The 14,182-nt window shown below is 47.9% G+C and overlaps 1 protein-coding gene across 1 annotated transcript in view; it reads right to left on the bottom strand.

The window, feature by feature from the left end:
• Nucleotides 1–1,148: 1,148 nt before the first annotated feature.
• Nucleotides 1,149–14,182, bottom strand: part of PGM1 (phosphoglucomutase 1) — a 16,245-nt gene continuing 3,211 nt past the window's right edge. Inside the window, exons 2-11 of the mRNA XM_010289792.1 lie at nt 13,132–13,294; nt 12,703–12,849; nt 11,461–11,586; nt 9,928–10,118; nt 9,337–9,491; nt 8,622–8,737; nt 5,318–5,453; nt 3,712–3,895; nt 2,508–2,642; nt 1,149–1,554 (exon numbers count right to left, since the gene is read on the bottom strand). Coding sequence (XP_010288094.1) covers nt 1,465–1,554; nt 2,508–2,642; nt 3,712–3,895; nt 5,318–5,453; nt 8,622–8,737; nt 9,337–9,491; nt 9,928–10,118; nt 11,461–11,586; nt 12,703–12,849; nt 13,132–13,294 — 1,443 coding nt within the window. The 3' untranslated portion in view covers nt 1,149–1,464. The remainder of the gene's footprint in view (nt 1,555–2,507; nt 2,643–3,711; nt 3,896–5,317; nt 5,454–8,621; nt 8,738–9,336; nt 9,492–9,927; nt 10,119–11,460; nt 11,587–12,702; nt 12,850–13,131; nt 13,295–14,182) is intronic.

The raw sequence follows: 14,182 nt of genomic DNA on the forward strand, positions 1-14,182 counted from the left end.
TTCCTGGGGTTTTAATACACTCCACACCAAAGCGGCTCTGCCAGCAAAACTGTAAGCGCAGACTGAGCCAAGAAGAGACCTCACCGCTGTGAGGGAGACCAGATGAAGAGCCTTTTGTCAGCACACCTGCATCTACCTCAGAAGCGTGGCTGGCAGCGTCCTGGTTAGGGGAGGGTGGGATGTTTCACATTTCTGGAAGACTGAGCTGCTCCCTCAGGCCTGCCCAGGGACCCAGCCTGAATTTCAGCTGCAGAGGCACTGCCCCGCGGTGCCGAGCCCAGCCAGGGCAGAGTGCGAGATGGGGCACGAACGTTGCAGGGATTTGGGTGACCAAGGCAAGCAAACCAAAAGGGGAGAGTCATCTAAACTCATTCCCATTAACACAACTACTTTTATTAACACAGCTTAAGCCGTAACAGCCTGGAGACAGAGGGAATAAACGAACAGAGTCTTGTGGATTTATTTACCTGGGGTTATTCTCCACCACCGTTGCCGGAGGGTGTCGCCTCCATGGGTGGTGGCACCAAGTCAGCGGCAGGAGCACATCTAGTCCTCTCCAGGACAAAGTCAGCCGGTTGGGCTGGGAGCAGGAACACGGCTCAGTGCGGAGACGATGGCTTCCAGGAGAAGGGCAGGAAGGTGCAGCTGCAGGTCATTAACACCAAACAGCTACAGCTGTTTCCAAAGTGACCCTCTCTCGGTCCTTAGGTAAGATATTGCACATTAAAGCCTGCAAATCTGGTTATTCCAAGGATTTTACCATCCACGTTCAACCAAATGAGCTCATCGAAACAATCTTCTATTCTTCAAAAGGGAGCCCATCATGATGTAAGAAAATAAAAGAGCACTGAACAGTAAGTGTAGCCCAGATCACTTTAATATCCTGCAACGCTTGTTACTGCTCATTTCGGTGTGGAGGGTGTGTTGTGAGTTGTTTCTTATACAGAAGGCAAATGGAAATTAATTTACATCATTTGTTTTTTGAAAGGGAAAAATCCACATAAGCGAAAAATACTCATCCTTAATACACAGCCACTGCTTATTCAGAAACATCAACATCTAAAAGACAAGGGTAAAGTATTTGTGCTTCTTTTCCAGGAAAGTTTCCAAGATAGAAAAAAGCCTCTGTATTACTGAAGAATTTAGTCTCTTTGTTATTTCTAGAGCCTTTTGTTTAAGGAAAAAAAAAAAAAGGACATATGCTAAACCAAAAGGCTGCGCTAATGAGCACCATACACAAATTGCCAGCAGTGCTGTGTGATGCAGAAAAGCAGCACAGCAATGTGCACACAAAGTGTTGACAGAGGCTGGGTTTTATTTTCTATCCTTAGCAGTTCAATAGTGTTCTTAAATACAGAGATAAAATTAATATTCCTCTTTTAGTGACAGATTTGACAAGAAGAGGGGAGACAGGCTGACTTCCTTCACTCGGTGTGCGCTCCAGCACAACGTCAGACCAAGCCTTTATGTTATGACGGTCGGACCGGTGCGGCCCGTTCTTTCATGAAGCTGTGAAAGTTTCAGTGCAATAGAAATGAGAGGTGCCAACATGACCTGCAGAAAGAGAAGAGACGGCTCAGAACCACGGAGCAGAGCGGCACGCACAGCCTGTGCACATCACGGCCACCTCGCGGGCATCTGGTGTCATCCCAGGACACCCAAAGCTCGGCACTGCTGATCAAAGGACTGTTTTGGGTTCGCAACACAAGCTGCAGCACCAGTGAGAGGAACGGCGCGGTGAGGGATGCAGCGTTATGACCGCACACAGGTTGGGAGAGGAAGCCCAAGCACAGCTCTGGTGCTGCTGCTGCCACCCTCGCTGTGCCGTACTCCGCTGCACCATCGGCACAGGACGGTTAAATCGCAAGCTTAGTGTGTGCCTCTCAGAACGTGGGCTTTTTGCAGTCTTTTTGTCAGCAATGGCATAGTAACTTATGCAAAAAGAGCTCAAAGACTCTTCGCTGGGGAATATAAAATGAGGATGCTCTTCCTACCAGTGCCTACAGGAAAGGTCAACAGCATTTGTTAAATGATGCTGTAAAGCACACGTATTAAACTTAGTACAGAACAGGTCAGTGTCATCTTACATATGACTACATCCTTTTACCCTCAATTAATTTGTTTTGAACAAGTATTTCCCAAACTCGGTATAGGAATGAGGTCATTCTATCCCTAGTGATGCAACATTTCAATGAGAAGGTCACTTCAGGACTGGAACAGTGTCCTCTCACACCTGCAACCAGCCACAGATGTAACACAAACAAACAGGAAAACTAATGTGCCATTGCGGGAGCAGCTGTGAGGGATTCTGAATAAGCAGCACTTGTTCCACACACAGCTTTTTTGTTTAATACATCTATTTATACTGGGATTAAAGACACCAAAGCCCTTGCTTCCAAAATACCTCGCACCTCCACATAGCTCTAAGCAAAGCAGCGCTAAGCAAAGATTCACACTTTAAGCAAGGCTGGGAGCCGGCAGTGGCAGGACTGAGATGCAATGCTTACCTGTGGGTCTTCATATATCTTCTGAGCATCTTTCTCATAGCTGTCGATGTACAGCCGCACGGTTGCCCCAGCACTGCCAGTACCGCTTAGCCTGAAGATGATGCGGGAGCCATCAGAGAAGATGAGCCGCAAGCCCTGGTAAGAGAGGAGGAGAGAAGAGCCTCTCAGCTACGAGCCTCTCGGGTACCCAAAGTATTTTCCATGAGACCCAGCATGGCTGCACCTGACCTGCACGATCCCAGAGCTCCTACTCTTTGGGGAGCCCCAGCAGGCTCCTCCGTTATCCTCTCCCTGCTCCTGGAAGAACAAGTGTCCCTCCTCACCCACGCTGGAGAACTTGCTAGAGCTCCTCAACACGAAGCGTCTTGCTGCTGTCAGGTCCCTCGCCCCCGCGCTTGCTTGGAAACAAGAGCCAGGGACTGATTCTCTGCCGGACACAGCATTACCAACCCACTGCTCTTCCACGAAAACAGGACGTAAAGAAAATGCCCCTGTCATCCCACAGGCAAGGCAATGATTCCTGCAAGATTTCTCCATTATTCCTTGCCAGTTACTATGCTTCTACATTGTGCCGTCAAACCAATCCATCTACAGGACATTTTTATTTCAGTAATCTCTGGTGTCAGGCTGCTCATCTCACGTGTACTTAATAACCCCCGTGACTTCTGGAGCCTGGAACCCAACCCCTGTTAGGGCTGCCCTGCACTGCTGCCTGCGCTTAGGGACACACGCACGAGGAGTGCCGTCAGCCCAGGGACAGACGCATCTCGGGAGGGTTCTCTTGCAGCAGCCCGGGGGTCTGGTGCTAGAGACGACACCTGAACGGGAGGGTTTGTGGCTCGTGCTCCCGAGAGGTTTCAACCCTTCTCTCGGCACAACCCGTTTCTCAACTGCTGACCCGTCACACAAAGGATCCCCCTCAACTCAGCTCCGTCACTCCTTCCCCTCCGGGGTGGCTCTGTTCCCCCTCCGGGCCCTGCTGGGGCTGGAGCAGCCTCCAGACCCTTCCCTCTCCAAGGCAGCAATTTCTCTCACGCAGGGCAGGATCCCACCAGCAAACACAATGCAGAAAAAATTTTCCAAGGGACAAATGCAACGTTTGGCTTTAAAGCAGGTGAAAACGCAAGGGACAAAGATTAAGCCCAAAATATACAGCGCAACACCGCTCTGAGGTCACATTCAGCCCAGGCGAGGCTATGCCCACCTGGTTTCTGGAGATGCTTCCATCCACGGGATCGTTGTACTCAAAATTATCAGCTTTCTCAACCGTGTAGACTTTGTCACCACATGATAACTGCTTCCCCACAAAGGAGCGGTCAAACATCACAGTCTCCAAATCCTTCATCATTTTGTTAGCTGCATCGGCATCCACCTCTTCATAGTCATATCTACAGCCAGTCACCACAAAACAAAGATTAGGAAGGGGAGGCTGTAACAAGTAGCAATGTTTCGTGCTGCCCGTGTTTAAACACTGCGGTCTGCCCCACAGATGTTCTCTACTCCCTTCCTGGAGGAGAGGACAGGCTGAAAAGAGAGGAGGGTCTGCGTGCAGCAGTATAGCTACGATCCAATACAAATCCATGGGATACACTGCAACCTGTTACAGGCGTTCGCGTCAGGGGAGATGAAAGCGCAAATTGTGCCGTCTTGCGCTAGACAGGTTGAAGACAGAGGGCTAGGCTCCAACAATGCCGACTGCAAAGAATTTATTTTAATCCTGCCGATAGGATCTCAACAGGTTCCTCACGATAACAATTTTGCCTGAACATCCTCGTGTGCATCCCCACAGCAAAATGCAGGCGTGACTGCAGCCCGTGATAACATACCAGTGCCAGCTTTGATCTCACTAACCCAGGTAAGAGAGGCAGCAGAGAGCGGCTGAAGCACACGTCGCGATCCGAGCCTTTGCACTCCGATTGCCAGTGTGATTTGCGCCGCTTTTATTTGCCCGGATGGCTAGATGCAGCACGTACAGGCTTGCTGACCCGCCTACCGCTGCCCTTAGCTTGCTATGCAGACATACCTCTGGTGCTAAAAGACTGCCTTTTTATTCTAGACTTTGGCATTTTTTCCACAGGTTTAAATGCCTCAGATGTATGCTGGCTTTGTGGTGTGATGGCGGGGGGGGGAAGAAGAAAAAAAGGAAAAGGCAAGTTCTTTCATTTGGCAATTTGAAACAGAATTCTCATGTAGGTCTTCCAAGCTGAAAGATTTCTGCCTAACGCTTTTGCTCCAGATGGCGTCCCCATCTCTGCTGATGCGCAGGTTGGTTCTCACTCCTTCCCTTTTCATCTTCCAGATCTACTGCAGTTTAAATTAAGAGTATTTTGGGACTGGACAGAAACTCAACCAGGTAAATAACAGCCTAGGGGCAGGGCATCCACTCAATAGGACATTGCCATCGCTGAAGATATTACAAATTAACTTGTGATTTGTGGTTTCAAGGAACATACTGTTCCAATGGCAAAAAAGACTCTTGCAAGAAAAAAAAAATCTCCATTAAAAAGATACCTTGCATATATACAACGTGCAGACTTTGATACTCTACGTCAAGAATAACAAGCCCTACACTGGACATCATGAAAGGGTCAGTTGAATACCCACTGTTTTATTTAACCCAGATATGTTGCATACTGCAGCAAACTGCTCGGGGAATTTTTAAATTACTGCAGCGGGACAGAAACAGCATAAGGAGGCAGGAACAGCCCTGCAGCAGCCCATGCCAGTACCATCAGCGCTTGGGGCTCCGACCTCGGAGGGTCGTGCGCAGGACAGAGGCGAGTGCGAGGCGTCAGGAGCGCTTTCCCCACCTGGTGAAGAAGTTCCTGCCGTATTTCTGCCAGTGATCCTTCATGATGTCCTCCACGCTCTGCTTGCGGGCAGCCAGGATGGACAGCCACGCCAGGACAGCCCACAGCCCGTCCTTCTCACGGATGTGGTCGGAGCCTGCGGAGAGCCACAGCAGAATCCCACTTCCCACCTCCTTTCATGCGAGAGTCTATGCTATGGCCCTACCTTGCCTTCTCTCCTCCATCCGACTGGCAGCCGTACAAGCTCACAAATGGAAGGCATTTCATGAGCTCGATCCCTGCTGTATTGTTAAAACGGTTCAAGATATCATCTGCTTTTAGCTATAGCCCAAATAAAACATTCGGCCCCTTTTAACACACACACTCATTGTTCACAGATCCTTAATTCTGTTCCCAAGGAAGTAATGGGGAATGAACAGTAAAAAGGTCATTAAAAAAAAAAAAAAAAGGGCAAATGCAAAGGAACAGCTCGGGAAGGACTAACATCAACCCCTTCAAGCAGCTGTCACCCACTGTCTGCCAGATCAGCATACTCTGATCAACACATATTCTGGCTGAGCACCAAGAAAAATGTCAGCCCTCGCTGAGGAAGCCAAACCCTAACGACGCCAAAATTACGCTGCAACGGAGAGAAGAGCAGCTTGTTGGATGGCAAACAGCACCGCAAGGAGGGACTTCGTTCACGTGCGGCAACCAGAAAAGAGCCTCATGCCGGCTCTCGCTCCCACACGCCAGGCACCGAACGGCTGTAAGAGACCCTGTTTTGGCTAGAAGAGGACTCCTCCAAAGCAAGCACTGCAGGAGAGCAGGAGGCCGTCAGAGGCCAGCCTGGCCTGGCCCTGGGGGCACACTGGACCCAGCAGCGGTGGGGCAGGGACTGCACAGCACCCAGGCCCTCGGGAAACCCGAGAGGGTGTTGCAACTTAGACAGCACCCTGAGCGCCTAAATTAATCGAGGGATCAAATGCCAGCCCAGAATACCTCCGACCCAGACTCCGTGCTTCTGCCATGCGAGTTGGGCGCTCCGCTCTGCAGATGCACAACTTCTGAGTTTTATCCTTTGAGCTCTGGAAAACCTCCAAACAGGTGTTAACGAAATCCCAAGGAGCCAGGGTACGCCTGCTAAATGCAGGGAACGCTCCAGAGCTGCCATTTTACCCTCTCAAGAATTGCCAGAGTAGGCAATCATCTGGGGAAAAAGGCTGGGGGCTGGGGCACGGGTTATGTGGCGCTTTACACAAATCCCACTATTGTGGACGCGGCGATAAATTATCCTCACGGTCCTTTACCGTGGAGAGAGCTGTAGAGAGGTGATGGGGAGGACTGCTACATAAACAGAAGTCCCATGTGATGTATCAGCTTATTGCTGGAATAAAATACCCAAGAAAGCAAGCAGGAATTCTGTCATGTCACATTACTCTAATTGCTCCTGGACTCCGGTCCCACTGGGTCACAGTTTGTTTCAATTTTTACTGGGTCTATTTGGCTGCTCCTTCACCTCTCTCCCCTTCAGTACTCACATTCTGCCCGGCTCCAAACAACTCCTCATTAACTTACTATCAAACAAGCTGCCTCGTCCCTTTTCATTCCCTAAAGTGCATTTGCCAGATGGACAAACCCCCTTTGCGTCGCCGGGGGTGTCCAATGCTCCCAGGCCCTTTCTTAACCTGTGCCCCCAAAAAACTGCTGTAGTCCCTGACCACTCAGATGTGATGCTGCGTGGCCAAAGTCTCAAACCTCTCTCTCAGCCCCTGCTGCAAATGGAATCAGTCACTTTTACTTGTGAGGTAAAGTCTCTTACCTATTGGGGGATGGAGAGAAACTATGAGCTCATTGCTCATACGATAGAAGATGGAAACAATTTTAGAGAGCTGCTCATTAGAGACCATCTCCTATCAGCAGCTCCATGAATCATTTGCTGCTTTTTTGTTTTTATTTATTTACTGAAATGCTGCTGCCCTCTCATTAGCCAAGGTCCAGAACATAAACTTAACGCATACTGAAATCATTCAGGGCAAAACTCCAAAAAATCGTTCTTTACTGCCGATTTCTTTACAGAGGTACCACGTTTTCTGAAATTCCCCTCTCCTTCCAACCTGAGGCCAAACCCTGTGTATCAGAATAGCATTTGATTGCGAAAGCATCGCCACCGAAGACCGCTTCGGCCCCACAGCAAACTGCTTTCAACCAGAGTCTGTGATGCCATTTCCTCAGCTACAGAAAAGCTGGAGTAATCCTGTCACATCACATTCTGCACCCCAGTTCCACAAAGCACTTAATTTCAGGCATTTCAAGATTTAAGGCCATCCCTGCTCTGAGACAGCCACGCACAGGCTAAAATGTTTTTCTGAAATACGGGGTGGTGGAATGAAAACACACAAGGTTTGAGTCTGAAATCATCCAACCTAAATTCCCTCAAGACCCTGTGCCTTGCACCTCCTACCAGCTGCCCCCCATCTTCAGAGGTCTTCAGAGAATGGGAAAAACAAGATCTTGGGGAGAATTCCGACCAGGTAAAACCCAGCCTTTGCGCATGAATTAGGTGCTGACCTCTTGCATGCAGGGAAGGTCCCATTTCCACAGTCAGGATGTTAAAACCATGTGGTAGATGCCACGGGAGAACTCAGAAACTGCCGAGGCCTCCCGGGAACACCGGCGTTTTGAGTGTGCCGCTCCGATGCGGAGCAAAATCTGCTCACTTTAACTTCCCTGCACAAATAATAGTTTTGTGTCACGTGCACACCCCTAGTAAATTCCTTAAGATGTTCACTTTGTTTTTCAGTAACCTAATAACTTGCTTAGACTGTTCAAAGGCAAGTGTTAATTTAAACTTTATAAATCATACCTTGTTTTTAGAACAGGAAAACGAGGGCCCTATTAAGCTCAGAGATTTAATAGTGACCTGAAACCTTCCCTAATAAAACTGCATGCTCCAAACCATATTTCTTTCCAGAAATGAAAACATTTAGAAGGTTTTCCTGGCCACCAAGAGTTGAAAAATACATTTAACACTGCACTTAATCCCCACAGACTCAATGACCGGGCTAGTAAAGAGGCCCTTAAACTTCCTGCGTATCTACATACGCCTTCCTAAATAACTGAAAGGAGAACCAGCTCCTGCCTGATAAAACTTTTAGCATTGTGTTCGTCTCCACCAGTGATTCTTGCGAAGCTTTTTTCAATTTTATTATTTTAGAAGCATTAAGAACTACACATGAAAGATAAATCCCAAGCTACCCAGCACAATAAAGATCTAAGAGGAGGAATAATACCATCATTGGTGAAACCAGGAACGCTGACTTACCAGTACCAAAACTTTCCTCTCCACACAGAGACAGCTTGTTTGCATCCATCAAGTTTCCAAAGAACTTCCAGCCAGTTGGAGTTTCATACAAAGCAATCTTTGTAGCGTGGGCCACCCTACAAAGGTAAGAAGGCTAAAGTCACATCACAGCCGGACCCTTAGCGCTCCCAGGTGAAATACTGCAACAGGAGCTTCAGCTGCTACCAAGCGTCTCCTTTGGGGCAACACCGAAGGCAGGTCATGCCACTGTTCGTTTTTTTACAACGAACAACTCTTTGCACAGCAATCCTCTACCTTATCCCGGTGTAACGCTTGGGAAATGGGGTGGGATGCGCACCAAAGAACAGATATAAACACATAGGTCTTGTAAAGCAATTTTAAGTTGTAGGTCTCAAAGCATTTAAGAAAGAAACTATCACTATCAAATTAAAAAAAAGGGGGGGTGGGGGGGTGGGGATGAGTAGGATCATTTATTTGGGCTTATCTGTAGAGAAAAAGAGCCAAGAGCGCAGCCCAGCTCTGCCATGTTCCCAGACAGGATTTCATTCATGCAACTCCCCTGGCAGCCAGCCCGCAGCGGTCCTGGCACCGCTTCACCCTTCAGGCGGGCCATGCGCTCACACCCCACTAGAGACACGTGTCAAACCACAAAAAAGGACAGTCCCTCTCCTTGGCAGGGCTCCCCTCCACCACCGCACACAGAGGTAGATGCTACCTATCGAGAGCCCCACTGGTGGGCATGCTCCGGGCAAAGCCACGGACTCCGGTCTGCTGGAAATAAGGGATACTGAAGATATTGGCCGCGATGACGGCGACGGAGTCGGAGGGGTTCACAAAGAAGCCGTGTTTCCCAAGAATCATGTTGCGATCCTGGTGAAGACAAGAGAGAAACAGTTCTCACCCCTGCTTAGCACAAAAAGGCTGCAATGGCAGAAGTTGTTCTCCTTGGCAGGCGCAGCCTATAAACCCAACCACTCAGAGAGATTTTTGACTGCACTGAAATAAATACAGAGTTATGAAAAAGTTAAATAGCAACACCTGTAGAGTATTTCACTTTCTTGCTGATTTTTCACAGCCCTTAAAGCTACTTAAATACAGTTTGGACTTCATTACTAACACAGTAGCCAACTATTGCCATGGTGGCAAACTGCAGCAAGAGGTTCACTTCTATTCGCAATTACAGAAAGGAGAGAGGGAGGAAAAAAAGGTCTTCGCCTTCGCCCTCCTCTGCTTAAAAGCAGCTTAGTGGCCACTCCCCCACAACCAACTAGAGGGCAAAAAGGTGAATACGGAACAGCCCATTTACCCCGTCTCCATCAAAGGCAGCTCCAAAGTCATACTCTCCCGTCTTCATGGTCTGGACCAGGTCAGCCGCGTAGGTTAAGTTGGGGTCGGGATGGTGACCACCAAAGTCCTCTAGCGGGGTGCAGTTCACAGCTGAATTTGCTGGGGCTCCAAGCTCCTCACACAGGATCTTTTTTACATAAGGGCCCACAACTATCACAGCAAAACATGAAGAGGAAACGAGTCAACCTCTACCCTCAGGCAGCTCTGCACCAGCCACGTCACCACCCAGGCCTCCAGTCTGCTCACTTTGAGTCAGTTTATATGGTTTACAGATCACAGAATCATTAAGGCTGGAAAAGACCTTCAAGATCATCAAGTCCAACCGTCAACCCAACACCACCATGCCCACTAAACCATGACCCAAAGTGCCACGTCCACACGTTTTTTGAATACTCCCTGTTCCAACATTTGGCCACTCTCTCAGTAAAGAAATTTTTCTTTTTTAACTAATAAAGAAATTAGTTACTTGGGGAAGAAAGAGATCAGCACCCACCTCACCACAACCCCCTTTCAGGTAGTTGGTAGAGAGCAATAAGGTCTCCTCTCAGCCTCCTCTTCTCCAGACTGAACACCCCCAGTTCCCTCAGCCGCGTCTCATAAGACTTGTGCTCCAGGCCCCTCACCAGCTCCGTTGCTTTCTGGTACTAAAGCATGAGCACTCGCACCAAAAGCCCCAAGCAGCACATAGGTGTGCTTAAGCCCGATCCACCCAGAAAGACAAGCTCTTGCCAAAGCAAGCTTTTCCACTGAGGGGCTGTCCCACTAAATAAGTGAGACCATTCACCGGTTTAGAAGGGAGGATGAGCCTACGCCAGGGGCTCAGCGTGTGAGTGAGGACCCCACTGCGAAAGGCTTACACCCCAAGTGCACCGAGGTATTAGTACGACAGCCCCGTTTAACAGAAGAAAATGCATGTGTGATTCACAGACATCCAGCAGTACGACAGGGTTTACTGCTCTCAAACATTAACAATGTAGTCAATAAAAAAAATAAGTGAGTACAAGATTGGGAATGACCTGGAGACAAGAGAAACAAGATGCTAAGAAAGTTAGGGTGCTCCTGAAAATGTCTATTGAAAGACACTCACAAGCTTGGCATATATATTAAATTATATAAAGCAGTCCAATAGTGCCATTTTTGTACTCCAGTTTCTACGGGCAGACCATGCCTAACAACTGTGACTGCCATGGGAGATCGACTGACGCAAAGTCTGCCAGGGCAGCTCGGATCACAGCATCGGCGCTAACCTCCTGTCTCTCAGGTGTGGACGGACGTGTGTGAGCCAAACAGCAGCCTTCCCGAACCCCAAAACACCTCCCAAGTCCAAACAAAAGAAAATAAAATAATGCCATAAAAAGTTTGCCCGCAAAAAAAAAAAGCAACATGTTGCAAAACAAGAAACAAATTTACAAAAGATGGATATAAATACCAGAAAAAAGTTTTCTCTCTGAAGTAGGTGGCAGAGCACCCCCAAACCCAAGCCCACTCGTACCTCCGTGCATAGCGTCTATGCGAATCTTCAGGTGGTTTTTCCCCGAAAGTAGTTCCTTTAACGCGCTGAAGTCAAAGATGTTCCTCAGCATATTCGCATAAGCTTCTACTGAGTCCACAATTTCCACTGGAAAAAAAAAAAAAAAGGTAAACAGCGACCAACACTCGGAGCCTGAACTCTGCAGAAAAACAATTCTGCTACACGCAGCAGTGACAGTCCTTAGTGCAAAGGGCCAGGGCTCAGCATAAAGCTTTTGAAGATCCCATAGAACCATTTCATAAAGACAATAATAACGGTCCTATATTTAGATCTTCATTACAGGCTGTCACTGCTAATTGGGTTACAGACCAAATGGACTAACAAGATCCTTAAGACAAGCACTGTTCCCAGCTACAGCTCCCCATACGACTTTCGAGAGGCCTCAACCCCACTCCACTTACCTGGAAAGTGGGAAGGGGAAAAAATAAAAACAGATCTCCGATTTCCACCAAAGTCAACGGGAACTGTGCACCTCAGAGTCTGAAAACCCTATTAACATAAAAATCCCACTACACAGAAATGGGGACAGAGAGAAATACCAAATTCTATAATCTTTTGATTGAAATTTTTTTTTTTTTAATTACAAGCACGGGTCACCAGGAGATGGTAAAAAAATACTTGCAGTAAGTGTTTTTCAAAAGTCTTTTTTTAATGTATTTTCACATTTCACTGCTAACTGACAAAAGTCACGTGTGAAATGTAATGGCTTTCCCACTCACAGAGAGAACTTCTAGACATGAAACCATGGGGGAAAAAAATGAGTTACAAAGACTAAACACTAACACTGTAATTTTTAATCAGGAAAATGCACTTTAACTGCAGAGATGCTGGTTTCACACGTACATGTTAATGGTAGCCTTACAGACAAAACGGTCTCTGATTTTAGTGAAGCTTGATGAATCAGATTTACCTACTGAAGTACAACCTTTTGTAGGACAGAAATAATGATAGAATTAAAGTATCTACAGAAGGTAAGATGCAGGCAAAAAAAAAAAACAACCAAAAAAACCCCCCCACCCCCCAAAAAAACCCACAATGCCAGGGTGACCAGGAGTGAAGTCCTTGCTTGGCTCATCCAACAGATGAGAGTCCGAATGGCCACGTCTGTCCTTCAGAAATACAAAACGTCCTTGCCCGTTCATGGCAGGTCGACACTAACTCCACCTGAAAGGAAACCTTCCAAGAGGAAGAACAGTCATTTACCTGTAAATGGTTTAAATTTGTTCTCCAAGTCAAACTGCTGTTTCCCGATGGTGCTCAGGTCCACCTGGAGATCTGGGCAGATGGCATACTCTTCAATTTTCTTGCTGATTTGGAAGATTTTGTCTGTGATACCTTCAGGAGCAGGACCTGCAAGATAAAACATTCAAGGGGGAAGAAATTAAAGAATCAGACTGCAAGAGAAGTGTGCTTCAGAAGTACAGTAAAGCATATGGGGCTGGGAATACCTCCCTTGGAGAGGAATATCAGGGTATGAGAGGAGCAGATCAATCATTTGCTGTTTAGGGAAACCCACTGCTCAGGGCACTGAACCTCTGTGGTATTAAGACAGTTAAATTAGGCTCCTTGGGGTCAACACAAGAAACGGCCAAACAGAAACAAAGCAAATCAAAACGAACCAAGCGACCTTACCTCCATTGGCAATATTGAATTTAATGCCAAAATCCCCATTGGGCCCACCGGGGTTGTGGCTAGCTGTCAGAATGATGCCACCGATGGCCTGGATTTTCCTGATGATGCAGGACACCGCCGGGGTGGAGAGAATGCCGTTCTGCCCAATGACCAAGCGGCCAATCTGAGAATTAAAGAGCAAAACAAACTACTTGCGAGTCCCAAATCCCAAAACCAGTACAACCACCGAACCCCCAAAGGCTGGCGACAGGTAAACCAGAGCCTCCAGGAGAGGTGCTGCTTCTCTGCCAGCAAACAGCATGTTCCCGGGAGGCTGCCGAAGCTCTCGTGAAGGTCAGCATCTGACCCCGCTCTGTTGTGCCTTTTTAGCGTTTTCCTTTATGAATGCTGCGGCTCAGCTGGAAATGGCAGCTTGCACTGAAGAGCTGAGTTTTCCAGAGGCATCTAAACAACAACGACGACAAAAAAAAAAAAGCACCCAAACCCCTGTGGCTATGGTCTTGAACTTTGCTTTCAAAAGACACAATGGGACCGAGAGAAGCCAAAACAAAACAAAAATCGAACATCATCACTAGTCCCATGGGACCAGCTGCAGATTCTCACTCGCAGCGGGTAACACACCTCCTTCCCAGAAACTGAGTAATATCACTGAGATTAAATCCAGACCAATGTGCTAAGCAATACAAGGTATCCAGGATCCGGTTGCTGGAGCCCATGTAATAAAACAGAAGATTAATATTTTTCTGGAAGAACACACTCCTTACCGTAGCCCCCAAACGAGGTAACAGAGACTTAAAAAAATACCAGACTCCCCTCCATCAACCGAGGAGATGAGACCCTGGGTACAACTGAGAAAAGGAGGAAGAATTTCATTCAAACACCAGATAAACCAGAAAACAAAGGGCAGCGCTCCCAGACGGAAGGTCCACGTTCGGTGCTAAGCCAAGGGCGCTGGATGACTGCGATTCCTCTCCCGTGGCACTGCCCGGCGCTAAGCCCTGGCTTCGCTGCCGATGGGTTATTACGTGCTACAGCTGCCACAGACCGGCTC

This window comes from Phaethon lepturus, unplaced genomic scaffold (assembly GCF_000687285.1).
Source record: "Phaethon lepturus isolate BGI_N335 unplaced genomic scaffold, ASM68728v1 scaffold54676, whole genome shotgun sequence".
Taxonomy (NCBI): domain Eukaryota; kingdom Metazoa; phylum Chordata; class Aves; order Phaethontiformes; family Phaethontidae; genus Phaethon; species Phaethon lepturus.